The sequence below is a fragment of the Trichogramma pretiosum genome, unplaced genomic scaffold (genome assembly GCF_000599845.2).
Source record: "Trichogramma pretiosum strain Unisexual culture from Peru unplaced genomic scaffold, Tpre_2.0 scaffold20, whole genome shotgun sequence".
Lineage (NCBI taxonomy): Eukaryota > Metazoa > Arthropoda > Insecta > Hymenoptera > Trichogrammatidae > Trichogramma > Trichogramma pretiosum.
This window is the reverse complement of record NW_019641696.1, coordinates 2,279,677-2,305,806: the sequence shown is the minus strand read 5'-3', so window position 1 is coordinate 2,305,806 and position 26,130 is coordinate 2,279,677. Positions and strand designations below refer to the sequence as shown.

Here is a 26,130-nt window from a genome sequence, read left to right as displayed (position 1 = left end):
TCATATTAGAGTATACACAAGTTATAAAAAAAAAACATGGCTAAATGAATCAAATTAAAATTCGATAAAATTCATGTGATATGTTTAAAATTCTAAAAGCAATATTTAAGAAGGTATAATATAAGAAGAAAGGTTACTCGTTAGCAAAACATGAAACTGTGGTTCACATGTATTTATTAATGATTACGTCGTACATTATGAGTAGGAATAATTAAAATAAGGCAATTAAATCTTTGACGCTTCGTAAGATTTTACAAATTTCTAGATGTACAAAATCTTGCTCTTAAAGTTCGACAATTCAATTATAATTTTATCTACGAAAAAATTCATATTTACAAGAAGAACTAAATATGAGTTCTAGTTGAAAGATCGTAATCGAACTATTACATTACACTCGATGCATATTTTTTTTGTATTTATACACATTACAATGTATATTATAGATAAGCATATATTAAAGGACTGAACTAAAAAAAATTGTATCGTTTTTTTTTCAACGCGACTAAGTTTGCTTAGTCATTGAGTTTATAGTTTCTCACTCCATGAACAATCCATTTTTTAAGAGATATTGCGAGGATTAACAATTTTGAATCATATTGAAAAATTATTTCGAGTTACATTGTTTATTTCAAAATACTTGTTTCATTTCTTCCAAACCAAAATCAAATAGAATAAAAAATTGTAAAGAATACTTAATTCAACGAAATAACTTATGATTATGATTTCTTTTGAATACAATTGACATAGACTTCATTTTTTAATTAAATTAAGGCTTTGCACGATACTTTTTTGCTTCTTATTCGACAACTAAATAAATGAATGTAAGTATACAAAAAAGGTGAATGTTTAGATATTCCAAAGTTTATTACTCTAACAGCTTGAATGTAAATTGATGTTTCCAGTTAGAATATTAAGTAGCTTATATTTTTTTTTCAATGTAAAGATGAGAATCAATAGCAAATTTTCCATACACGAATTTACGAACAATTTACTTTTCATTGAACTTTCCTCGATGACTGGTGGAATCCGTTACCATTAGTTAGATATTAAATTTATTATTAAATTTATTAAAATCCATTATTCACAAAAGCATTTTCAGTTATTAGACAATATAACTGTATTTTAAAATATTTGCTTTAGCTAAAAATCGTATTGTTTAGTTACACTTGGAATTATTATACTTTATAACGTTATTCGATATTTTCTTAAGTAGCATCAAGTTTGACAATTTAACCAAATATTTTACATAGTTCTTGTACTGTGTGAATTATTATACCCGAACTTATTAGCCTATTGTAATTCTCAATGGACTTTTTACAACTTTTTTTATAACCAGGAGGAGAAACGTTGCTATGAAAAGTTAATTAAAAAATTTTTTATTCCTAATATATAATTATAACTATAATGACATGTGAAAAAAATATTCACAATTACTTGATTGCAAAAATATTTTATATTAAAATAAGCATAGATCAAGTCGATTCAAAGATTTTTTTAAAATGTCCACTTAAGAATATGAATTTGTTAGGAAAATTAGTGATTATTGAAATAGTTTAACTATATCAATTTGGAATCAGTAAATGTCTTTTATTTAAACATCATTTCGAGTGAGAATCCCTAAAAAAATCTAGAGCTCTAAATGTACATAATTTATCGACAGCACAATCAGAAATTTGTAATAAGTTTCATACTTTTCAATTATTGCATATCACAGCAACGTTTTCCCTGCTAATGAACGACTTTAATCATTTAAAATAGAAAATATTTAACTATAAAACAAAAGTATAGATCTATTTATAATCTTATTACGATATACCCTGCAGCATCGCTATATCTCCACTTTCTTCTTCTTCGTCTTCTTCCTAAAAAGTTCATATAGGATGATTATCAAGTGGTATTGAATAAAATTGGAATATTTCAAAAAACAATTTATGTACCTCATCGAAACCAAAGCAAGTTTCCATATCTTTTTGCAATTTAGATGAATTAGATTGCGATTTAGAAATTGGTACTTCCATTTTAAGTGTAACGGGTTCACCGTCATCATCGATAAATTGGGTTGTTTCAGTTGCTGTAAGTGAATCGTGTCCAAGTGGATCTTGCATAACTATTTCACCATCTTCTCCAGCTACAACCGATACTTGCTACAATTTAAAATTAATAATTAAGTCAGTGGATAAGCTTGCAAGGAACAAATAAAAAACTGCATGTGACAATACCTCTGATTGATTGTCTGGAAGTTGAATCACTTCCAAAACGACGTACTGTTGACCATCGCTTCCCTCTACTGTGTCCATCATGTCTTCATCTTCTTCGTCTTCTTCTTCATCTTCTAATTCGTCGTAACCTTTAAGTTTAGTATAATCACCTATACATTCAAGATTAATAACACATTAGTCAATGATCTATGATCATATCGTAAGCGCCCTTGAGATTTTTAATGCTAATTGATTGTGAATTTTTAAATTATATACATGTATATGATTTAAAAGTTTAATTAAAATTTTCAGTTTCAGTTGATTTTATGAAGTTACTTATGTTATAAATAGACAAATGTATATACATGAAAAAGTACTTACCAGTTAAAACTTCCACTCTTTGACCATCAATAATTTGAATTTTCTTTTGCCTTCCCATTTTCAGAGCTTGCTGCTTTTCTTGCACAGAGGATTCAGGATCATGAACAGCCATGTGACGGATGAGGTTACCTTTATGCCTGATGAATCATATAAAGATAATTTTAAAAATAAATATAATTTGAAGTAAAAGCAATTTTTTATAATGATTATAAAGTACTAACCTAAATGGTTTTTCACATTCAGGGCATTGATGATTTTTTTCTTGGGGTTGAGGTGGAACATAAGATGGATTATGGTAAAGGTTACAATGTCTCTTCAGCAGTTGTTTTTGTCTGAACGATTGATAACAATGATCACATTGATATGGCTTTTGGTCAGTATGAATTAACATGTGACTTTCTAAATGACGCGACGATATTGATGCATATGGACAAAGGTCACACTTATAACATTTTTCGCCTTCATGTGTTTTACTGTGCAGCTTGTAACTGTATCTGTAATATAAAAAGTATATTAATTTACTTACTACTTTTGAGCCATGTGCTAATGATGATACACATTAAAGATACTCTAACTTACCTATCTGGGAATGTTTTTCCGCAACGCTTACATTTCAGAGGTTTATCAGATGTATGCAGCTTTTGTACATGAATGCGAAGATCAGTTTTTCTACCACATGTTGTAGGACAAAGTTGGCATTGGAATACAGGTTTATCGCCTACTGTTATACACAAACATTCAAAAATCAAAAATTGAAAAATTCTTTCTGTCTATCATCATAATTTTTTAAAAGAAATAAACACTTACCATTATGAACCAATTTGTGAGCTTTCAAACTGTTGGACTGAGTGAACCTAGCATTGCAAACATCACATTCATATGGTTTTTCCCCAGTGTGTATACGCAAATGTCTTTTGAGCTTGAAAGTATCCGGACTTGCATAGGTGCAATGAGGACACTGAAAATATTGAAAAATAAAAAATTTGGAATTAAAAATTGCGTTTCATTGCAAAGTAAAAATTTAATAATTACCTGGTATGGCCTTTCACCAGTATGACACCGAATATGCCTCTTCAATTTAGATAATTCGACTGACGCATAATCACATTCATGACATTTGTGAGGCTTTTCATGAGTGTGCTTATAACGCACATGTCGTACAAGTTCACCAGAAGTGGTGAATGCACTATCGCAAAATTTACAATGATGAGGTTTGGTCCCAGTGTGTGTGTTCACATGATTTTGTAGTGATGCCAATGTTTTGAAGCCTCGTTCACAAACACTACATTTATGCGGCCTTTCTTCAGAATGACTTTTCATATGCCGCGATAAAAGATAGCGTTTCGGGCTTGTGTAATTACAATAGTTACACATGTGAGCTTGAGTAACAGTTTGTGATTTTTTGGGCATTGAGAATTTCATAACTTTAGCTTTATCATCTTCATGATCTGATTCAATATGTTGTTCATTGTCTTCATTGTCTTCAAAATCGTAAACTGTAAGATCTTGATCACCTTCTTCACCATCTCCATTGGTAACTTCCATTTTTGTATTTTCTTTAGGTTCCCCTTCAGCTTCAGGTTGTTGCACAATCAGAACATAACTTACTGCACCTGTATTTTCATTAGAAGGAACAATAGTCACAGTTTGATAAGAATCCCCTGAGTTAAGGACCATTTGATTTTCAGATGCCTAAAAAAGTGATAAAATTCATTTTATTCAATTTGTTTTAATGTTTTTTCAAATATTTATTCTTTTAATACTAGTGCATAATGAAGTTACACAAATGGTAGGTCAAATAAATGAACTAGTATAAGGTTGCTACACTGTGATTTGCAATTGTTTGTAAATGATAATATTGGTGTAGTATTATTTTGTTTTTGTTTGAATTTAGACTTACTTGATTAGAATTGCCTTGTTCAAGTTCTTCTATTTCTTGATATTGGCTTTCATGGTTACCGTCTGTAATGTGTCCATCTTCTTCATTTACCTCTTCAATTTGCACATTGGCTAAAACTGGCTGATCATTGCCATGGGCTTGATAGTAGTATTGACCTGTTTGGTCAACAAAATAGGTTCCCCCATCATCTGTGAGACCTTCAACTTGTTGAACTATAGAAATAAATTTTTTTTTAATATAACGTTATTTTATTAATTTTTTTGTAAGTATTTTAGTCAAACTCACGTTGTACATGAGTAAGCTGCTCTCCTTGGCCTCCTTCAATTTCCTTGTTAAAGGACTCAAGGTACGTCTGTATCTCTGTTACAGACTCTTGATTTGATTCAAGTTTTATAGTGACGTTGTTAGACATCGTCAGTACATCAATTGGCAGTTTTATCAAATAAAATTAGCCTGTAATGAAAAGCATAACAATCCATTACGTATTTTTTTATTAAGAGTTACAAATGAATTTATGATTGTTTAAAGACAAAAGTTGTCATTAAATAATATAAATATCTAAATTTATGTTTCTGATCAGAACATATATCCAATCATGTTAACTTTTCTTGTAACGATAAGTAAATAACTTATGTTTCTCTCAGCAATATAGCAGCTAAACTTGGAAATACGATAGATAAATCAATGCATGTTTTATTAGTATCTATGATATTTCATCTACTTCATCGAGCATTAAATAAATTTTAGAAACATCATTTGATCATTTTTTAATAGAAAACACATTGAGCATAGTCATGATAGGAGCTATAATTAGAATCGAGTGTGTAGTAATGAGGTGTGAACGCACACACGAGGGTATCTCCGAGCAAAATTCAACATTTCGTACATCGATAATTTTGGTGTCTCGAGGCTAGAAATGACTCGGCTGATCATCGTCGTCGCGTTCGAGAAACCTGTACTTTTTAAAATAAAACACAAACAAAAATCCCGAGGCAAGAGAGAGATAAGAGAGGCCCGGCGAGTCAGCGCCAGCGTATATACATAATAATTACCGTTCGGTGTTATAAAGAACGTTCGAGCACACACGCAGTGAAAAGTCGCGGTCGTTTTTCGACCGTGTGCGATATATGTTTATACACCTATGTAATGCTATGTCGCGCGAGTTACAGATAAAGAGGAATTCGAGTCTCGTGGATGGAAAAACGAGGCATTAGATCGGAGATAACGTGAAAGTCGAAGTCAAGCATGTGTTATAATAAGGCTATATAACGCGGAAGAGCCGAGCAAGCACGTGGTCGAGCGAGTCGCCTCGTGGATGAGGCGCACCAGGTCTCTTTCTCTCGTTCTTTCTTAATCCCGGTGTTTCATCGCGTGGGCATGTGTGTGGACAACAGACGAGCCGCCATCGATGGTGTGTGCAGGCCTCGGAGAAGCCGACACACGATCGAGGCGAGCGAGCAGTGACATCGTCCACGCGTCGAGAGGACAATTGCAAGCGGCGCGCGTGGATGCACTTGCCGTTACGACGTTTCGTGCTTCGCTGCTGCTGCTGCCTAGCGCGAAACAAACAACGACCGCAGCAGGGGCGGATTTCGGAAAATTATCACCGTCGGCGCTGCTGTCATGAAAGGAGAGATCCACCGCGAGAGAGTGTCGAAAAGTTCGCCGCGGCGGTTGTATGGAGGAGCTGCATATATAAGAAAAACGCAATGCCGCTACTATACCGCCGCCACAGCGATGTCGTGCTGATCGCGCTCGTACACAGTCGCCGCGGGGTCGCACCTCGAGAATTCGCCGTACAGACGGCGGCGCTAGCTTGAAGTCTGGATGTGCTGAATTTCGCTCGGTCGTCGTCCGCGCCACCACGCGCCGAGCTTGTTGGACTTACCTTTCGGGGCGCCCCTCTGCGAGGAGTGAGAGTTATGTAGTTGGCGCTGCACCGACGACGGGGCACTAGTAGTAGCACCACAGGCTAGTCTCTCGGACTCGACGACGATGGCTCCGCTGCCGCAACGAGCGGGTGTTACAATAATCAACAGGACGGCGCTGCTGGATGGGCTGCTGTTGCTGCGATGCTGCTGCTACCAGTTCTGGCTCGTAGCTAGTACAGTAGTTGTACTGAACGACGCCGATGGGTTCTGTTCAAAGCGAGGCGCTTCCGTGGAACGCGCGGCAGCCTCGCACCGGGACACACAGCTCTAATAAAATGCCTACGTATGTGAGTCGGCCAACGACGACCGACGAGTACATTACAATATGGCCGAAAGTCTAGAACGAGAGAGAACGCGGGCATGAGCTCGTGTGTAGCATACGTGTAAGCCACACGCACAGACACGTATTAAGCGCACGTATATACGTGTGGAGAGAAAAGGACGTTCGTTCGCTTTCGTGCCGAGTTCGGAATGGTCGCGCGGTGCGGTGCGCGCGCGCGAGCATACGCGAACAGACCCGTCCCGCCTCAGCCGCCGCTCTCACCGATAGATATTATGATGATTGTTGCGAGAGACGAGGCACAGCTAGCTGAGCTCGAGCTATGCGAGCGAGAACGCGCGGCCCATCGGCTGTATACGTGCGGTAGAGAGAAGAGTTTTTTCCTTATAAGCGAGAGAGAGAGAGAGAGACGGGATGATATCGCACAGTGGAAAGATGGGCGTTCGGAGGAGAGGGGAGGGTGTTCGTTTCGAGCGTCTCTTACGTATTAAAGCGGCACATACACGATGTAGGGTATATGAACGCGCGGGGCCAATTGCTATGGTAAGGGGAAACGATCGCGTGTCACGTGACTGCTGCCGCGCCGAAACACAGCACGCCGGTGTCGTTACGTTATATATTCTGCTGCTCTCGTGCGCTCCGACGTATGCTTCTTCGTGATACACCGAGCACGTTACCCCGTGTGTTGTGTGTAATGATGCACTTTCGGGCCGGTGCACGACTATTTCGGCGCAATTCGTTTGGTCGATCGTATGCACGCGCTTGAGACTGAGTGTATGTGTGACACGGATACATGCATTTCATTTGACCATGTCTACGAGAGAGAGGTGCATTGATTATTTTCAATGTGTAGTAGTAGCCCTTGTTCATCGCCAACGTGGCCGGGAAGAGACTACAAAAGTTCAATGAGACGATGGAATCGTTTCCGGTATTATATGCAATTGTACGAGCGGAGGGTACCACAAAAATAGCGATACACTGGTAAAAACTGAGCCTCGTGCCAACATATAATGACAGACGGGACTCCGAGAAATTGGCGCGAAAACGCCAATCTTATGGCGTTTTACGTTGAAAAGAACGACAACATACAGTTGATGTATGAATAAAATCGGTCGGTATGTTTTCTTTTATCGGTCGTTGCACGAGTGTTATCGCACGAAATAAGTCGTGTTTCACGGTGTCCTTTTGTGGTTCGTGTTCGTCCTATAGTTTTAACAACATCGTTCGCATGATATGAACGAGGACGTAGGTTTTTATGTGGTTCAAACTTTGAAAAGCTATCAGCCAATATGCTAAAGATTAGAGTCACGTCATTCTTGTATATTTTGCTAAAAAAAAATTTAGTAACACACCCATATTCAGTTGTTAAACAATTACTCGAATTCTGAAAAAAATTCATTGACACCTATTCGCTTTGTCTAATCCACTTAATCTGCGCGTATTAAGATATATGGTTTAAGCTCTTTACGCTACAACTTGTGTACTTACAATTCATAACGGCAAATTACAACTCTTGCATTCAAAAAATCATCGAGTCTCGTCTCCCTCTCCTCATTATAACACAGAATTAGCAGATCAACCACGCGGCTGTTCTCTCGCGACACGATAGTTGCCGTTTGCATCTCAGCGCATCAGCAGTCGTTCTTTCAGTATAACTTGGAGTTTTTTTTAGTAAGAATCAATTTTTTTTAACGACATTACCGATTAATAATAAACGAAACATTTTTGACATCTTGCTTGATCATACGTTCTTTTCTTACAGCTCAATCGCATTATTTAGAGCTTATTTGATCTTTCAACGTTTAACTTTTTGAAATTTTTTGAAAAAAATTCGAATTTAAGTTAACGAAGATTTTTCGACAATGTCAATTCTAGCAAATCATTGCAAACGAACGATAAACAAACGATAGGTTTTTTTTCTCGAAATCACTCGAAATATATTTCCAAGAAAACGAGTGTCACTTCGATCCACTTGCGCGAATTTTTACCCGAAATAGTCAAATTGTTTTTCATTTTTATTTTTGTTATTGTATGCATCACAACATTTCGTTCTCTACGTGCCAATATTTTTTATCGTAAATCTCCGCGGCCTACGCGCGCGTCATTCCAACGAACCCCGAGAGAAAAAAAGGAAAAGCAGTGTATCTATAACTGGTGTTCTTGTATAACAATATCTTATCAGCATTTGGATAGAGCAAAAAAAAAGACGAAGGCAAAAATTTTTAAGACTTTCATCTCATTTTATACAAGTCGCAGAGTCTTACATTTAAAACTCTTCTATATACACGTATATTGCAGTTCGTGACTTCCGCGAGGCTTAAACGATTTGATTCCGCAATTATGAATATCAGCTTCGAAGGAAAACGTATCCTCGTCACCGGAGCCGGTCAAGGTATGTTTATATTTTTTTTCTTCGTCCATAAATGAATGCGCTCCGTTGTTGTCAATTATTGGCTGTACGTAATGCGGCGGGGATAAATAGTCTGTTTGTTCGGAAATTAAGACGCATCGAGCTGAAGCAGCTATTATCATTATTGCTACGCACAGGTATCGGCCGCGAAACGGCTCTACGCCTGTCGAAATTCAAGGGCACCGTCATCGCCCTGTCCAAGACCCAGAAGAATCTCGACTCACTGGTCAAGGAGGATCCGCGAATTCAGACGGTCTGCGCGGATCTCGGCGACTGGGCGGCGACTCGCCGAGCCGTCAAGTCAGTCCTGCCGATCGATCTGCTGGTGAACAACGCCGGCATCGCCCGGCTCGATCCCTTCCTCACGGCCAAACCGGAGGACTTCGACGACACCTTCAACGTCAATCTCAAGTCGATCATGAACGTGTCGCAGGTCGTCGCGGCGGACATGGTGGCGCGCAAAGTCCCGGGCAGCATCGTGAATCTGAGCAGTCAAGCGAGTCTCGTGGCCATTACCGATCACGCGACCTATTGCGCGTCAAAGGCGGCTCTGGATATGCTGACCAAGTTAGACGATTATAATAACGGCATTTCTTATATATATATATGCAGCGGATAATAAAATCATCGCTTTTTCGCTCGCAGAGTGATGGCTCTCGAACTTGGACCCCACAATATTCGAGTGAACACCGTCAATCCCACCCTGGTGCTGACGGCCATGGGTAGAGCCCACTGGAGCGATCCTGCCAAGGCCAACTCTCTGCGAGTCAAGATTCCTCTGGGTCGTTTCGCAGGTACACGAGTCGTTGCGAGTATAATATTATGTCACTTGAAATCGATCTTCGTTACTCATTCGTTCTGTTTTGATTTATTAGAACCCGAAGAGGTCGTGGACTCGATCGTATTTCTTCTCAGCGACAAGAGTTCCATGACCACTGGAACTGGCGTTACCATCGACGGAGGTTACACCATTCAATAGATTGATATATTTTTAATGTTCGAATCGATGTCAAAGTGTGAAGTGATACACTATAATAACAAATAAAATTATTTTTAATACTTTCATTAATATCAAAATGTAAAGAAATGTAATATGATAAAAAACAAAGTTAATTAATTGATGGAGCTTTAATAAAATTATTAATTTAATTTTTATATGTATTATTTGTTATATGCTGACGAGTAAATACTCTGTTCGGTAAAGGTAAACTTCAGGCGGGAACGTCAGTCGATATGCGCGTGGCAGAAGCGTCTGCAACTCTACACTGCGACCGAGTTCTCGGCTAAAACGACAGAGCGCAGCAGAGGCGGCGCACATCTGCTCACTAGCAGCGCGAGCTGCTAAAGCCCGAGAGAGCGTTTTACACGCATACGTTTTACGCCAGCCAAGCAGGCCAGTGCAGTTCCCGTTGTGCGGGCCTCGAGTAATGGTCAACATGAGCAGCTTGGGCTGAGAGAACTCGATATAGTTTACGACAATATTGACGTTTACGACCCCGCGAAATATTTGCATCGGTGTCATCTCCACGCGCGCTGTTAATGTTGATAAAATCCCGCGATAACTGACAGACGCGGATGGCGAAACTGCACCGTAATATCTGCAGAGCTATGCGGACTATAACCTAATAGCTATATACCATTGCTCAGATGTGGCTGTAAACACAACAACAAATTCATTTTTTTGATTTATTTTGTATATTTTTTTGTACAAAGACAGAGTTTATATTTAAAAAATGGCAGACTCCGACGACGATAACGATCAGGATTACAATGATCTCATGTCCAGTGGAAGTTTAGCGGGCTTTATGTTTGGCAATATAGATGTCAATGGTGAACTTGAGGATGATAATGTGCTTGACTCAGAGGCCAAAGAGCATTTGGAATCCCTGTGCCATTTGGGTTTGGGATCCTTGATTCAGGAAATGATGCCAGATGAATCAAACAAGAGGGAAAACGGTGATAAGAGAGATGACAAGGGTGGCTCGTCGCAGCAGAATGGAGATTTGTCTTCAGAGGAAGATTACGATGAAGATTATGATGGCGATAAAGACCCTTCAGCCAAAGACTTTTCAGACATCAATGAGCTTGCTGATGAAGCAATTGAAGAAAGTCAGACAAAAGCTGAAGGTAAGTGTTTTTTAAATTTCTATAATTGTTATAAAAATTTAAAACACAAATTAAACTTATACTCTATTTGATAGATTCTGCTGCAAAAAATGAAATGAGTGAGAATACTCAAAAAGATATAAAAACAGAAAACACTGATGGCTCTGAGATCTCCCAAAGAATCAATGATGCTGAAAAAATAGAGCCATCGATAAAAAAAGAATGCGCTGATACTGTAAAACAAGAAATTAATCAAAATAAAGACAATTCGGGGGGTGATGAAAAAATGGAAGTAGACAATGACAATAAAGAAAACGAATATGATGCTGATGATGAGGATCATAAAGGTGATTCAAAATTAATGCCACCTCCACCAGTACCAGAAGAAAAAGAAATTCTTACAGCTGAAGAAGAAGAAGCTATTCAAAAAAGGAAACTGGAAACTCCACTAGCTTCTATGTTGCCATCAAAATATGCTAATGTAGATGTAACAGAACTTTTTCCAGATTTCAGACCTGGTAAAGTTTTAAGGTTTTCAAAATTATTTGGCCCTGGCAAGCCTTCAAGTTTACCACACTATTGGCGTACTGTTAGAAAGAGGAGAAGAAAACAAAAAATTTTAGAAGGTTCAAAAGATTCTGATTCTGGGTCAGGTTCTGACAGTAGATCGAGATTTAGGGTAAAATTTGCAATTAAAATCTATAACAGTAATAATATTTTTAATTCAAATGTAATAAAAAAAATTATTTAATTACAGGGGTGGGTTATGAATTATGGTCCAGATCCTACTCCTGACCAGTTAGCTTCTGATGATGAAGACAAATTATTAAAACCTGTTGATACTCCAGTGGAAGTTCAACATGGAACAAATGGCGACACTGATAATATGGGACCAAAAGTTGCTGATTGGCGGTTTGGACCTGCACAAATTTGGTATGATATTTTAGATGTACCTGAAACAGGTGAAGGTTTCAACTATGGATTTAAATTGGCTGAAAAGGTAATGAACATTATAGAAATATTTCAAATATTAATAATTTAATTGTAATCATTAACTTATTCTATCTCTTTTATTATTAGGTTGAGGAACAACCACCTGTTAAAGAAGATTTACCAGATGATGCATTTTTGATGGTGTCTCAATTACACTGGGAGGACGAAGTCATATGGGATGGTGATGACATAAAACATAAAACAAGACAAAAACTAAATTCTAAAGATACTCCTGCTGGATGGGTGCCGTCAAGTGATAATAGAACTGCTCAATCAGCTTTCAGTCAACCTGGCAAAGGAACTCCTATTGCCCAGAATGTAAGATTATCAACGTCACAAATATCTACTCCATTATCGATGCAAGGACAGAAAAATAAATTAAATTCCAAAGAACAAGATCATCAAGATGATACGTGGTACTCTATATTTCCTGTTGAAAATGAAGAGCTTGTTTATGGTAGCTGGGAAGATGAAATCATTTGGGATGCTGAAAATATGAAAAAGATTCCCAAACCTAAAATACTAACTCTTGATCCAAATGATGAGAACATTATTCTTGGTATTCCTGATGATATTGATCCAGCATTGTTGCATAAAAATAATGGACCTCAACCAAAAGTTAAGATTCCTCATCCACACGTTAAAAAGAGTAAATTACTTCTTGGCAAAGCAGGAGTTATAAATGTTTTGGAGGAAGATGCACCACCTCCCCCACCAAAGTCTCCTAGTCGAGATCCATTCAATATTTCAAACGATGAGTACTACATGCCAAAATCATCAGAAACCACTCTGAAATTCAAAGTTGGTGGAGGAAATCTTATTCAACATAGTACACCTGTTGTCGAATTAGCTCATCCCTTCGTAAGAACTTTTGTGGGACCAGTAAGATTAAGATCTCTGCACAGACCACCAATGAGACGATACAATACTGGCAAATTAAGCAGAAACGAGATGCATGGTGTTTTGCCTCTGATTAAATACATCAAGAAAAAAGCAAAACAGCGCGAGGCAGAGAGAATTGCATCTGGAGGTGGAGATGTATTTTTCATGCGTACAGCTGACGATCTTTCTGGTCGCGATGGTGAAATCGTTCTGGTTGAGTTCAGCGAAGAGTACCCACCTCTCATGAATCTCGTAGGTATGTGTTCCAAAATGAAAAATTATTACAAGCGCAAAGCTGGCAAAGACACCGGACCACCGACATATAAGTACGGAGAAACAGCTTACGCTTACACGAGTCCTTTCCTTGGAATTCTCGCCCCTGGTCAGAGCATTCAAGCTATGGAAAATAATTTGTACAGAGCACCGATTTACGAGCACAATATACCTCAAACGGACTTTCTGGTTATTAGAACTCGAAATGACTACTTTATTCGAGAAATAGATGCTCTTTTTGTTGCGGGCCAAGAGTGCCCTCTCTATGAGGTGCCCGGTCCAAACTCAAAAAGAGCAAATAACTTCGTTCGGGACTTCCTTCAGGTTTTCATATACAGGCTTTTCTGGAAATCCAAAGATACCCCTCGCAGAATAAAAATGGAAGTTATCAAGAAAGCCTTCCCAATGCACAGCGAGTCCAGCATTCGGAAACGACTGAAGATATGTGCCGACTTCAAACGTACGGGCATGGATTCGAATTGGTGGGTCATCAAACCGGATTTCCGTTTACCCACGGAGGAAGAAATCAGGGCCGTGATATCGCCCGAGCAGTGCTGCGCCTACTACAGCATGATCGCCGCTCAGCAGCGGCTCAAAGACGCCGGATACGGCGAGAAGTCCATCTTCGCCACCCAGGACGACGAGGACGAGGAGCAGCAGCTGAAATTGGACGACGAGATCAAAGCGGCGCCCTGGTACACGACTCGAGCCTACATTCAAGCCATGAAGGGCAAGTGCCTGCTACAACTGTCCGGTCCCGCCGATCCGACCGGTTGCGGCGAGGGCTTCTCGTACATCCGAATGCCCAACAAGCCGACCGTCAGCAAGGAAGAGCAGGAGGCGCAGCCGAAACGGATCGTCACTGGCACCGACGCCGATCTGCGCCGACTGAATCTCAAGGACGCGAAGAATCTGCTGCGAAAGTTCGATTTGCCGGAGGAGGACATCAAGAAATTGTCGCGTTGGGAGGTCATCGACGTCGTGCGCACCTTGTCGACGGAAAAGGCCAAGGCCGGAGAAGAGGGTATGACCAAGTTCTCTCGCGGCAATCGTTTTTCCATCGCCGAGCATCAGGAGCGCTACAAGGAGGACTGCCAGCGGATCTTCGACCTGCAGAACAAGGTGCTGGCCTCGAGCGAGGTGCTCAGCACGGACGAGGGCGAGAGCTCCGACGCCGACAGCTCCGACGACATCGAGGAGATGGGCAAGAACATCGAGAATCTGCTGAACAACAAGAAGACCAGCACGCAGCTGAGCTTGGAGCGAGAGGAACAGCAGCGCCAGGAGCTGAGAAAGATGATGTTGATGGGCGACGGGCCCGGCCTGCAAGAGGACAGCAAACTCAAAGGCAAGAAAAAGGACGACGAGAACAATTCGACGTCCAATTATAACTCTCAGCGCGGCCGCATCCTGAAAATCGTTCGCACGTATCGACACTCCGACGGCCAGGAGTACACTCGAACCGAGACGGTTCGAACGGCGGCCGTCATCGACGCGTACCTCAAGATCAAAAACTCCAAGGACGAGACGTTCGTCAAGCAGTTCGTGATGCCGGACGAATCCCAAAAAGAGGAGATCAAGCGAGAGAAGCGACGCTTGCAGGAGCAGCTGCGCCGTCTGCGACGCAACCAGGAGCGCGAGCGCATGCTCAACAGCGCGAACCAGACGCAGAACAGTCTGCAGAGCGGCCTGCTGCTCGGCAACGGCAACAACAGTTCGCAGGGCAGCACCGGGGCCTTCCCGTCGCAGACGCTGCTGGACCGCTCGAACGCCTCGTCACCGGTGTCGGCGAACGCGAGCACGATGAACGCGTCGACTCAGGGTGGCTTCCCCCAGACACCGACGACGCCGGTCTCGCTGTCGAACCATCCCAGCAAGATCGTCAAGTCGGAGCACCACAGCTCGCCATCGAGGCGCAAGAAGGCCAAGCTGAAGCCCGATCTCAAGCTGAAGTGCGGCGCTTGCGGCCAGGTGGGCCACATGCGCACCAACAAGGCCTGTCCGCAGTACCAGTACAGCATGGCCAACGACAAATCGATGATGGGCATGTCGCAGATGGAGATGGACGAGCAGGAGATCGACATCAAGCCGATAATCAACACCGAGGAGCAGGACTTGGTCAACATCGAGGGACTGAAGGTGAAACTGGCGCCCAAACTCATCAGGGTAAGTTATCTAAAAAGTTTGCAATACACACTCGTAATTATAATTTCCACTCGCCTCGTTTGTTAATTTTCTTACGATGCATTACAGCAAGCCGAGGAGGAATCGAGAAAGCGCAACCTGTCGAACCTCAGAATACCTCGAGACGTCGTCGGCCAGGGCTCGGGACGTAAGCGTAAGCGCGGCAACGGCAGCGACACCAACGATATCTATCTCAAGCGCTATCAAAAGCCGGGAAGCGCCAATCGTCGTCGCACCGATCCCGTCGTGGTGCTGTCCACGATCCTCGAGGAGATCGTCAACGTCATGCGCGAGCAGAAGGAGTACTTACCCTTCGCTTTCCCTGTTAACTCCAAGCTGGTGCCCGACTATCATCGTATCGTCGGCCGTCCCATGGATCTGCAGACGATTCGCGAGAATCTGCGCCAGAAGAAGTACCAGTCGCGCGAGGCCTTCCTCGCCGACGTGCTGCTGATCAAGGACAACTGCACCCTGTACAACGGACCCAAGCATCCGCTCACCCATACCGCCCAAAAGATGCTCGACTTTTGCGTGAGCGAGATCAAGCAGAAGGAGGACAGACTGATGAGGCTGGAGAAAGCCATCAATCCGTTGCTCGACGACAACGATCAAGTCGCCCTGTCGTTCATACTCAACACCGTGATTAACGATAGGCTGAAACTGATGTCCGAGGCCACGCAGTTCTTGAAGCCCGTCAATAAGAAGGTAGTCAAGGACTACTACGACAAGATACAAAATCCAATTGATCTTGAGACTATCCAAAAGAACGTTGAGGGTAAGTTATCTGCGTCTTGATTAAACCATCACGTATTTCGTAACGTTTGCTTTAATTTTTAATATAATTGTATAGCGCACAAGTACCAGAGCCGTAAAGAGTTCCTGAACGACATACAGCAAATCCTCATCAATTGCAGAATATACAATGGGGAATCATCGTCTTTAACTAAGAATGCCGAGGCTGTGGTTAAAGCCGCGCAGGATTACTTGGACCAGGTAATTTATCGATCGAAAGTTTCTTTTCTCGGCTTTGTGTTGTATTCAAACATGAGTTGACCGTGTTTTTTCTTTTCTTATTGCAGTACGGTACGGAGCACGTAATAGAGATGGAAAGAAGAATATCTCAAGCTCAGCAACGTGCCTTTGAGCAAGCCGGCATCGATTCGTCTTGGATCGGCGAAGGCGGTGAAGATGAAAATTACACTATTGCTGAGTCAGACTCTAGAGGAGTGAGTAAAAAATTCATTTTAAAACCCTCTAAATTTATAATGGATTTTCATTTCAATTTTATAATTTCTATTTGCAGCAAACAAGCCATTTGAGCTCACCCGAGCACAGCTTTGGCAAGCCCATGGATACTTATGATTTCGTCGATGTCGTGAATGAAGTGGAGCTCAGTGGACCGAAAGCTACGAAGAAGGACGTTCTCGAAGAGGACCTACAATTCTCTAGCGAAGATGAGTTCGATGAGGTGCCGTTCGGAACGACCGATGATTTCGACGCAACTGAATTGAAGCCCCTGCAACCTGTTCAAGTGCCCGTCGAAGACCTGCCCGGCGATCACGACAGTCACCAAGTCGCAGAGGCAATGATCCAGTTGGGCAACGCTGGTTCCTACCATGCTGAGACATCGATCATTCCACCTGCGGGTTAGTATTGATATAATAAATTATCTTTTCGATTTGTGCAAATATATTAATAATAAAATTACGTTTAAAGTTGCCGAAGAGAGCATAGATTCAAATTACGATCCATCGGACTCTTTCTTCACTACGTTATCGGTACGAAAGGAGGAGGACATAGTATCAAAAATTCAAGATGATCTCGCCATGTCCGACAGCGACGAGGAGGATCAAAAAGACATCAAAGAGCTGCAACCAGCGCAAATGTCTACCGAGGAGGAAGTCGGTAGTTTATGGTTTTAGGGGATCCGTGCAAATAAAACAAAAAAGTGTTCGAAAAGATGCCGTTTTTCGATCGGTTTACAAAAATTATATCGTGTGGTTAACGCCACTCGTGGCTTCTCATTAATGTTAAAAATTACGATAAGTATTATAGAGCGTGAGAGCGTTATCGTTGTGTAAATAATATTTTGTTATGTTAAGTAAATAGCATCACTTTGTATAATAATATTATAAAAGACCATTTAAGTGCGAAGATTATTGTAAAAAGCTTTAAATAGCTGACTGTTGTCATTTTTACAACTTGAAAAAATACTTGAATATTTTGTATTATATACTCTAATGAAAGAAAAAAAGTGAAAAATTAACTATTTAATTTTTGTGAATTAAAGTACCAGAGAATCATGCTAATCGATCGCTTACTCATTTACAACCACTTGGTTATCCAAGATTCACGCGTCGTCGTCGTCGTCGACGACGTTCTCCTGCGGCTCGAACCTGTTGACGTCGTCGTCGCCGCCGTCGTCTTTGTGGTCGTTGACGAGCCTGAATCTGTGCCACAGGCCGAAACGCACCTCCCAATCGAGCAGAAACAGATCGGGCTTGTCCCAGAGCACGTGATGCGCGGCGAACTCGTAGCGCTCGAGCATCGGCGGATTGAAGTGCGGCGCCCACTTGGCCCGCTTCTTGAAGATCGTGTTCAGGTAGGCGTGAAACAGCTCGGCCTTGTGCAGCCAGCAGATAAAAGTCAGCACCGAGATGACCAGGGCGTGAACGTAGTACTTGTGCGATCTCGAGCCGATCTCGCCGCCGGTGCGGGCGAACTTCTGGGCGTTCATCATGAGGCAGGTGAAGGTGGCAGCTGTAAAGCCGCAGGGTATCTCCAGGGCCAACAGGCAGACGGTGCTGTAGGTCGCCTCGAGATTGGCCCGATCGTCGCAGTGATTCACGATGCTCTCGTAGAGATTGCGATGCACCAGCTCGCGATGCTGCTTGAGAAAGGCCCGGTCCTCGCCGCTGATCGACTGCCTGATCGCCGAGCCTCCTCGATTCAGCTTGAGCTCCATGTTCTCGAAGAATATCTGGGGCCTGCGAAAGACCTTGAGATTCTTGCCGCGATCGATCAGCAGCTGGAGCAGTCGATTGCCCAGCAGCGAGACGTAGCGCACCTCCGAGCCGATCATGCGCATCAGCGAGCAGAAGATGGCCTCGGTGAAGGTGGCGTGCAGGGCCCCGGCCTGGTGTACGTGGGCCGCGTACTCCAGGGTACTGGCGTAGTCCAGCACTTGGGTCTCGTTGGTCACCGCGTCGTCGTCGGCGAGACACCAGGAGATCATGAGCTCGATCGCGAGCAGCTGCTGATCCGGCGTCATGGCCCGAGCCAAGAGACACCTCAGCGTCATCTCGAGGCCGGTCTGGGCAGCCTCGCGATACCTCGAGTGCTCCGGACGTCGCGAGGTGGCCTTGCGATAGCAGCCGAGCAGTCGTCTCAGAAAATCGGCGTCGATCGGCCACGACTCCTCGTTGCTGCTGTTGTTGTTGCTTTTATCGCGACGTCCTCGCTCGCGCACGAGCTTGAGCAGCAAACCGACGTAGGCCTTGCGATCGTCCGAGTTGTCGAATCGGTCGATGCCGCGGCAGAGCTCGCGACACAGATCGACCTCGGCCAAGCCGCACTCCGGGCTGCAGAGGTGGCGGGCGAGATCGTGGCACAGAGCCTCGCCGCAGCGTCGCCACAGCCGCTCCGAGCGAACGACGAGATCGACGATCAGCTTGAGGAACGATTCCGAGTCGACGTTTCGATGCTTGGCGCAGAGTCGCAGAATCGAGAAGGCGGCCCTCTTGACCGATTGACGCTTCGACTTGCTGCTGCGCTCGTTGGAGAAGCACACGGCCAGAACCTTGATGGAACACTTGAGCAGTAGTCGGACGTTGGACGAGCTCATTCGATGGGCCGGGGCTTTGATCGCGAAATCGACGATCGTCGAGAATTCGAGGTACAATTGCTTGAGGAGCGACGGGTCCGGTGAATCGGTGCTGCTCGCGTTGCACAGACTCTCCAGCTCTTCCAACTTGTCCCGGAAGCGTTCGTGGCTCGGACGACGATCGTTGTCGTTGGTCATTGTCGCTCGAGAACTCGAAAACGGGTATGACATCGAGTACGAATTTTCATTCACTTTGCGGCGCGATTTCGACTGTCGAAGGAAAAACGGACGAGAGCAGACTGAAAAATTATCGATGTTCTCGTAAACATAATGCGACGATAGACGCTCAATTATTTTAATTGCAGCTATAATATTTTTGGAGTCATTTCAGAGCGGGAGAGGAGCCAAGTGATGTGACGGCTAACTGACATTTAGTGTCAGATAATGAACAAGACAGCCGACGCTGGGAATTTATATTCTTGAATATCTTCAGTATTAAAATGGTTTAATAGATATTATATAGTAAATTAAACTAAAAATGAATGATGACAGAATATTTTTATTTATTTCTTGGGCTAAATTAGAATGTTATGATTCAATAACACAATATATGTAAATCAAATACTTTATGAAATATTTGAAATGTAAGATTTATAAATAACATAAGATCTACATTACATTAAGAATTTTGAAGTTTAACTCATAATAAAATTACATGTTTATGCTTTACAATCAAAATATTTATCACAGTAAAAAATGCACTGATAGTCTCACAAAGACATCAAAATTATGCACCATTCTTGCTATTGATTCAAAACATATTGTTTACAACTTGATGTATTTACACTAAATGATTATTGGGTTGAAGGTGTGAAACAAGGCAGAGCTACGCTCGTCCAATTTTCATGCCACCGACAATCTTGAAATTTATGCAATTCATTTTTGAACTGAGAACATAACTTTTGCTGCTGAGGATCATTAGGAAAGTTTCTGAACCATGTTTTGAAATGTTCTGTCAATTCCTCAGAATTAGTGAACACTAAACTATTTTCATTATCTCTTACAAGTTCTGACAAACATGGAAAATTAATTGCACAGACTGGTAGGCCACAACCAAACATATCTACAATTTTCATAGGTAAATCCAATCCACTGGACGATGTATGCAAGCTAATACCTAAATCTGCAGATGCTAATAATTTAGGATAATCGCTGTCTTGTAACCAAGGCATAAGAACTTTAACATGCTTCAAATTCTCGTTCTTTATGACTTGTCTGTAAAATTGTTTTAATTCTCCTTTTCCAGTTATGACACATATCAAATTTGGATATGGAGAATTTGTTTCTTTACACAGTTTATCATAATTACATAAAGCCTTTATCAGAGTACTGAAATCTTCATCTGGTGTCCAACTGGTACTTGATACAATCATAGCTGGTCTTTCATTTTGCAAAATGATATCACCATCCACTTCCTTTGTTAATGCGGTACTATTTTCGTCATTACTTTTGAAAGCATCACAATCTTCTTGTGTCTTCATAAGTCTCATTAGTAGTTCGTGTTTTTCCGATAATGAAATAGAACGAAATTTCTCTGCTGGTCTATCATAAAGTACCTTTGCTTTAATATTGTAATTTTTAGAAAGGTCTTCTTGCATAGCTTTTGTCACACAGAAGTGATTAGTTGCTTTAGTTCCATAATACATTTCTAGATACTTAGCTAATCTTACAAGAGGATGAGTATTGGACAAAGATATAGCCATAATTGTATGAGCATAATTATGCCAGTCAATGGTAAATTCAATTTTTTTGATCAAACAATAAAACCAACAGATTGGAATGGTTGGAACTGCCGGTGGATTTTGTAGCAGTAAGAAGCTGGAATCACATTTGAAAAAGAGTGCGTAGAGCAAGTCCAGCGACTGCCACACGATCTTTATCCCAAACCACAGAGCTTTCGTTACATATTCATCTAGCTTCGGAGGGGAGGACAAACGATGCACTTTGAGCTTTGCGTTGCCCTGCAATTCGTCGATGAGCTTCGTGTCGTGATATCCAACGATTTCAACTTCATAACCTTCTTTTAAGAAAGACGCCGCGTGATACTGCATGCGAGGACTTCTGCCGATATCGCCGAGGATCACGATGCAGATTTTCTTGGTCTTCTGGCGAATCTTGTACCAGAACGAGAGCATTATGCCGAACACAAAGGACAGACCGAAGAAATGCACGAAGAGCTCCATTTCGATGCGGTGCGCGAGCTGTCAAAAGTCGATGATGAAACTCCGGAGCCGAGTGTGTAACGTGATCTACGGTTCAAAAAATGTCATTCAAACTATAGTTCAATTCAAAATCACGCGTTGCACTTACAGCTGCAGCGGTCTATAAATGGGCTACTGCGGTTCTACGTGTAACGCACTTGTGTATGCCGGGCAGGTGTTGGCTTATCGGTCTGCTATATACTCGTGACTCCAAGTCATATGGGAGTCGGGAGGAAGCAGGCGATGGCGCACAAGCAACAGGCATCTCTGGGTAAGAGATCGATAAGCGCTGAATCAAGAGCTACAACAATTTCTCTTGATTACTTCTTTTTTCATTCAAGTGTTGCGACAACAATCGCGACGATTCGATCGCGCACGTGTGTGTCGCGTTTATTCAAACAAAGTTTGCACTTTGCTGTATATGGCAATCAATTTCGGGCTTATCTATACGAAATCTCCGTCAAACAAACAAACTCGTCGCCTGTCATGAAACATTATATCGCATAGATACATTGGCATATAATACTCGGCACGAGTTTCGCATACAAATGCTCCCATATCCTGTGTGTACCTACCTATACAATGTGTATAAAACTTTCATAATAATATACACAGAGCACCGACGCATGATTCATGTTACGACGAGTCGCGAACTCGTCAAGACTCGCGCGCGTATACATTTAGAGATTGCTCCGTCGATATAGGTTGGCAAACTGACTGCAGTGCGCTGCCTCTGTGCCTGCACCGCACAGCAACGTATAACAGCTCCGCGATGTTTGTATTATATTTTTTTGCACAGTTTGCATACACAGTAGTTTACTGCTTCTGACAACACATACACTACTACGAGCGACAGGAGCTGTGCTGCTGCACATTTTATTACATACACTGTTGTATCTCGCGCACCTTATAAGCAAACTTCAGTTTCGCGATGGCCTCGCTCGGTCTTGCATCGAAAATGTGATCGAACGAAAGTCTCGTCAATTTTCACAATTGAATCGCTATTGTGATAATTCATTTTCTATAATATCGATATCATGGTGAGTTTGTGTGAAAGTTCGCGTGTGCACGCAGTGGTTTCGTATGCTTTTCACCGGTTATATTTCGCACGCTTTCTAAAAGAATGATAGTAATTTTCGTTTGACACATTGTGTGTAGTTATAGATGAGCTAGTAAAAACACCTGCGCAAGGTGAACTTTGTTGTTGTTCCGAGTACTACCATACCCTGCATCATAAACCTTACAAGTTTACATATATTTGATAAAACTCGTCAAAGGATAATAAGTCGTTTTCTTATTATTAGTAAGGCAAAAGTCCTTTCTCGCGTACGAATGTGTACTAGCGCCGAGTTTGTTTTTGCACAATCACTCTCAAAAAGTGTTTCTGTCGAGTCAATAAGAGCAAGTGTAAATTAGTTTAATTTTGACAATATCAATCGCTGTACAAAGTAAGAAAACTTCTTTTTGATGTACCGAGACTTTCAGTTGCAGTTCTACGATAACTCAAAGAGCTGTAAAAATTTTTATAGCTGTGCTGAATTTTTTTATTTGCCGAAATACACGTTGCAAGTACAAATAATCGCAATAAAAAAATTTAACGCGTTATAAAGAAAAAGATTACAACTCTTCGCGATTTTGTACGCATTGAATTTGAGTTCTGGCAAACGCGAATTGGTACACTCTCGCGGTTAATTATTATGTAAGACAGCTGGAAAAATACCTTTTACAAATTTTTTTTTTCTATTGCAGCTCGCAGGTAACAATCGACGATTATCGTCGGTGTTGTCTATCGTCAATGTCTGCACTTGTGTTCAGTATTATCTAGGATGTCAGTAGCACCAATGGTACAACAAGATTATTGTTATCATCAGCACTATGTAGAATTTTGTAGAATGAAAAGTATACCAATCGACGACCAATCATCACAAAATGAATCTCAGTCATACGCGAAAACGTTGTCTCTTAGTAATAGGTCTCATACTGGTGCCATGTATTGTAGTCAACTACATATCTGCACCGGACACTCGAGAAGAGCAAATACTCCAGACTGGAATAGCTGAATTGCAGGTGAAACTGGAGAATCTCCATTCCAAATATATCAGCAGTCAGGAAGAAATACAAATGTTGACTTATCAGCTGATCCAACTCACTGAGGGTGCTCATCAATTGATGCCCGACGTGCAGATGTTTGTCAACAGTAGTGGCTCTAATGTAACTAATGTTAAGCTGCCATCGGTCTATAATTTTTTACCTCACCTTCTTAACGATATCAATAGTTTAAAGCCCAGTTATGTCAAGAGTAAAGGCAGAACAGGGGTGAGCATGGTGCTGGGAATACCTACTGTTAAACGAGAAGTTCAAAGTTATTTATTAGCTACACTAAAAAATTTATTAGAGCGCATGAGCCAAAAAGAAACTGACGATACACTCATAGTTGTTCTTATTGCTGAAGTACGCATTCAAATAATGAAGGTATAAAAAGAGTTTTATTAAATTTGTATAATTATTTTCAGACTGATCCAGAATATGCATCGCTCATTTCAAAGCAAATAGAAGTACAGTGAGTACCTTAATTTTTATTGATATTAATTATTTCATTGAAAAACTATATTTGAATAATAAAATTATTAATTCCAGATTTTCAGATGAAGTAGAAGCTGGTGTAATTGATATCATTGCACCTAATCCATCTTATTATCCAGATTTTTCAAAATTAAGAAACACTCTTGGAGATAGTCACCAACGTGTAGTTTGGAGATCAAAACAAAATTTGGATTTTGCACTCCTTATGTCATATTCTCAAACAAAAGGAATGTTTTATGTACAATTAGAAGATGACATACTTGCTAAAAAGAATTTTGTATCTATAATGAAATCATTTGCTTTACAAACAATTAGTTTGAAAGAAAATTGGTTGGTGCTAGACTTTTGTCAATTAGGATTCATTGGTACATTTCAATACTTCAATAATACCAAGACAATAAAAATGATGTTTTATAAATATTAATTTTTTCAGGAAAATTATTTAAATCAGTTGATCTGCCATGGCTAGTCCAATTTTTTATAATGTTTTATAATGATAAACCAGTTGATTGGCTTTTGGATAATTTAATTTCCACAAAAGTGTGCAGTATGGACATGGATCCGGTGAGAAATAATTTTTTTTTGTAATGTGTCAAAAAATTTCTCAAAAAATTTCAAGTAAAATAAACATTAAATTTTTAGAAACGTTGTAAAATTGCTAAAGCAGAATTGTGGATACATTACAAGCCTTCTTTATTCCAACATGTTGGTACTCATTCTTCTTTGAAAGGAAAAGTACAAAAATTAAAAGTAAGTATTTACAAAAAACTTTATAAATTCAACTCTATCAAATATTAATGTCTATTTTTTCACCAGGATAAACAATTTGGTAAGATAAGCTTGTTTTATAGTCATTACAATCCTGAAGCTGTTATTGAATCTCAAATTAAAGCATATAAGCAATTTACACTTAAAAGGGCTTATAAAGGTGACTCATTTTTTTGGGGTTTATTGCCTCAACCTGGTGATCATCTTAGATTTAAATTTATGAAACCCATCTACATTAAAAGGTATGCGATAATGACTAAAAATTTATTGAATTTTTCAAAAGTTTATTTATTACGGTAATTTCAAATTATGAATTTTCAGATATTTATTTAGAAGTGGAAATGCTGAGCATCCTTCTGACAAGTTTTATAATACCACTGTTGAAGTTCTACCATATTTATCTAATTCTGTTGATAGAAATCATAATAATGTTACAGAAGATGGTTATTTTATAGTCGGTAAATTTGATTCTCTTGGAATTGCTAGAGGCACAGTTGACAGAAAACTTGGAAAAATTTCAATTCTTCGATTAACGGTGCATAGTGAAAGTGACAATTGGGCCATTTTATCAGAGGTGAGTTTTTGAATCTTACACTTGAAGGAATTGTTTAAAAGTCTATTTCATATTTATAAAAACTTTCTAGATTCATATTGAAGAAGACTTACACAGCTGACGAAAATTAGTAGGTGTAAGAAATAAAGTTATTCACAGTTATCATTTTGCCTAAGGATTTGCTGTCGAATTGAACTTGAATCTTTTATGTGTCTTTCATCTGTAAATAATATCCAAATCATATATAGTTGATGGTGCCTTCTCTTGTAAAAGCCTACCCATGTACCATAGGCCTTTTTAAACAAACTCAGAGTGAGTTTATTTACAAGTCTTATGGGATGTTCTGCTTGATCAATCATCAAATTCTAATGTCTATATCAACTCACTGTACATATACTGTTCTTCGTGTCCAGCTTATTTTTACTATGACATTTTGACAAACTTCTAATTGAAAGAAAAGACCCTCTGACTTTGACAAGTCATTTATACATACATTATGTACTACCTAATTAGCATACTACTATTGTGTCAAATTGATACTTAAATTCTTGTGATAAAAAATTAAGAAAGGAGTAAGTGAAGTTATATCAATGCATATTTATAA

The 26,130-nt window shown here is 40.6% G+C and overlaps 6 protein-coding genes across 11 annotated transcripts; 3 read left to right on the top strand and 3 right to left on the bottom strand.

Moving 5' to 3' along the window:
• Positions 1-1,427: 1,427 nt before the first annotated feature.
• LOC106659426 (transcriptional repressor CTCFL) lies at positions 1,428-6,785 on the bottom strand. 3 transcript variants are annotated; one of them, XM_014381987.2, is made up of 11 exons: positions 6,368-6,785; positions 4,765-4,932; positions 4,480-4,691; positions 3,612-4,271; positions 3,387-3,537; positions 3,159-3,300; positions 2,801-3,073; positions 2,580-2,716; positions 2,220-2,368; positions 1,938-2,144; positions 1,428-1,862 (listed from the first exon to the last, which is right to left on the bottom strand). In XM_014381987.2, exons 2-11 carry the CDS (start codon positions 4,889-4,891, stop codon positions 1,806-1,808), a joined length of 2,115 nt encoding a protein of 704 aa, XP_014237473.1. In that variant the 5' UTR covers positions 4,892-4,932; positions 6,368-6,785; the 3' UTR covers positions 1,428-1,805. The 3 variants fall into 3 exon arrangements, with proteins under 3 accessions (XP_014237473.1, XP_014237476.1, XP_014237474.1); XM_014381990.2 differs by having other exon boundaries at positions 2,220-2,347; XM_014381988.2 differs by lacking the exon at positions 6,368-6,785 and adding an exon at positions 5,532-5,617.
• Positions 6,786-8,250: 1,465 nt separating this feature from the next.
• Positions 8,251-10,208, top strand: LOC106659432 (L-xylulose reductase). 2 transcript variants are annotated; one of them, XM_014381997.1, is made up of 6 exons: positions 8,251-8,361; positions 8,453-8,902; positions 8,989-9,082; positions 9,238-9,667; positions 9,746-9,894; positions 9,976-10,208. In XM_014381997.1, the coding sequence occupies exons 3-6, from the start codon at positions 9,031-9,033 to the stop codon at positions 10,077-10,079; spliced, it is 735 nt and encodes a 244-aa protein (XP_014237483.1). In that variant the 5' UTR covers positions 8,251-8,361; positions 8,453-8,902; positions 8,989-9,030; the 3' UTR covers positions 10,080-10,208. The 2 variants fall into 2 exon arrangements, with proteins under 2 accessions (XP_014237483.1, XP_014237482.1); XM_014381996.1 differs by lacking the exon at positions 8,453-8,902 and having other exon boundaries at positions 8,254-8,361.
• Positions 10,209-10,480: 272 nt separating this feature from the next.
• Positions 10,481-17,847, top strand: LOC106659446 (transcription initiation factor TFIID subunit 1). The gene is made up of 9 exons (XM_014382019.1): positions 10,481-11,227; positions 11,302-11,885; positions 11,964-12,206; positions 12,287-15,520; positions 15,608-16,313; positions 16,389-16,531; positions 16,618-16,764; positions 16,842-17,184; positions 17,255-17,847. The coding sequence occupies exons 1-9, from the start codon at positions 10,834-10,836 to the stop codon at positions 17,458-17,460; spliced, it is 6,000 nt and encodes a 1,999-aa protein (XP_014237505.1). The 5' UTR covers positions 10,481-10,833; the 3' UTR covers positions 17,461-17,847.
• Positions 17,848-17,877: 30 nt separating this feature from the next.
• On the bottom strand, positions 17,878-19,559 carry LOC106659412. The gene has a single exon (XM_014381969.2). The coding sequence runs from the start codon at positions 19,557-19,559 to the stop codon at positions 17,889-17,891; it is 1,671 nt and encodes a 556-aa protein (XP_014237455.1). The 3' UTR covers positions 17,878-17,888.
• Positions 19,560-19,917: 358 nt separating this feature from the next.
• Positions 19,918-22,013, bottom strand: LOC106659425 (chitobiosyldiphosphodolichol beta-mannosyltransferase). The gene is made up of 2 exons (XM_014381986.2): positions 21,732-22,013; positions 19,918-21,670 (listed from the first exon to the last, which is right to left on the bottom strand). The coding sequence occupies exon 2, from the start codon at positions 21,602-21,604 to the stop codon at positions 20,216-20,218; it is 1,389 nt and encodes a 462-aa protein (XP_014237472.1). The 5' UTR covers positions 21,605-21,670; positions 21,732-22,013; the 3' UTR covers positions 19,918-20,215.
• A 306-nt stretch (positions 22,014-22,319) lies between these two features.
• Positions 22,320-26,079, top strand: LOC106659423 (alpha-1,3-mannosyl-glycoprotein 4-beta-N-acetylglucosaminyltransferase B). 3 transcript variants are annotated; one of them, XM_014381984.2, is made up of 10 exons: positions 22,718-23,070; positions 23,152-23,296; positions 23,372-24,073; positions 24,136-24,182; positions 24,260-24,570; positions 24,639-24,769; positions 24,848-24,955; positions 25,022-25,215; positions 25,295-25,547; positions 25,618-26,079. In XM_014381984.2, exons 3-10 carry the CDS (start codon positions 23,552-23,554, stop codon positions 25,645-25,647), a joined length of 1,596 nt encoding a protein of 531 aa, XP_014237470.1. In that variant the 5' UTR covers positions 22,718-23,070; positions 23,152-23,296; positions 23,372-23,551; the 3' UTR covers positions 25,648-26,079. The 3 variants fall into 3 exon arrangements, with proteins under 3 accessions (XP_014237468.1, XP_014237470.1, XP_014237469.1); XM_014381982.2 differs by lacking the exons at positions 22,718-23,070; positions 23,152-23,296 and adding an exon at positions 22,320-22,662; XM_014381983.2 differs by lacking the exon at positions 23,152-23,296.
• Positions 26,080-26,130: the final 51 nt, after the last annotated feature.

Excerpts from the sequence above, each read along its gene's own strand:
- LOC106659426 (XM_014381987.2), bottom strand. The coding sequence starts at position 4,891 with ATGTCTAACAACGTCACTATAAAACTTGAATCAAATCAAGAGTCTGTA. Across the intron at positions 3,301-3,386 it reads TCACAAATTGGTTCATAATG|TAGGCGATAAACCTGTATTC; the intron begins GTAAGTGTTTAT and ends TGTGTATAACAG. Across the intron at positions 2,717-2,800 it reads GAATGTGAAAAACCATTTAG|GCATAAAGGTAACCTCATCC; the intron begins GTTAGTACTTTA and ends ATGATTCATCAG.
- LOC106659432 (XM_014381997.1), top strand. The coding sequence starts at position 9,031 with ATGAATATCAGCTTCGAAGGAAAACGTATCCTCGTCACCGGAGCCGGT. Across the intron at positions 9,083-9,237 it reads CGTCACCGGAGCCGGTCAAG|GTATCGGCCGCGAAACGGCT; the intron begins GTATGTTTATAT and ends TGCTACGCACAG. Across the intron at positions 9,895-9,975 it reads TCCTCTGGGTCGTTTCGCAG|AACCCGAAGAGGTCGTGGAC; the intron begins GTACACGAGTCG and ends TTGATTTATTAG.
- LOC106659446 (XM_014382019.1), top strand. The coding sequence starts at position 10,834 with ATGGCAGACTCCGACGACGATAACGATCAGGATTACAATGATCTCATG. Across the intron at positions 12,207-12,286 it reads GATTTAAATTGGCTGAAAAG|GTTGAGGAACAACCACCTGT; the intron begins GTAATGAACATT and ends TTTTATTATTAG. Across the intron at positions 17,185-17,254 it reads ATCGATCATTCCACCTGCGG|TTGCCGAAGAGAGCATAGAT; the intron begins GTTAGTATTGAT and ends TTACGTTTAAAG.
- LOC106659412 (XM_014381969.2), bottom strand. The coding sequence starts at position 19,559 with ATGACCAACGACAACGATCGTCGTCCGAGCCACGAACGCTTCCGGGAC.
- LOC106659425 (XM_014381986.2), bottom strand. The coding sequence starts at position 21,604 with ATGGAGCTCTTCGTGCATTTCTTCGGTCTGTCCTTTGTGTTCGGCATA.
- LOC106659423 (XM_014381982.2), top strand. The coding sequence starts at position 23,552 with ATGAATCTCAGTCATACGCGAAAACGTTGTCTCTTAGTAATAGGTCTC. Across the intron at positions 24,074-24,135 it reads TAGTTGTTCTTATTGCTGAA|ACTGATCCAGAATATGCATC; the intron begins GTACGCATTCAA and ends AATTATTTTCAG. Across the intron at positions 24,183-24,259 it reads TCAAAGCAAATAGAAGTACA|ATTTTCAGATGAAGTAGAAG; the intron begins GTGAGTACCTTA and ends TATTAATTCCAG.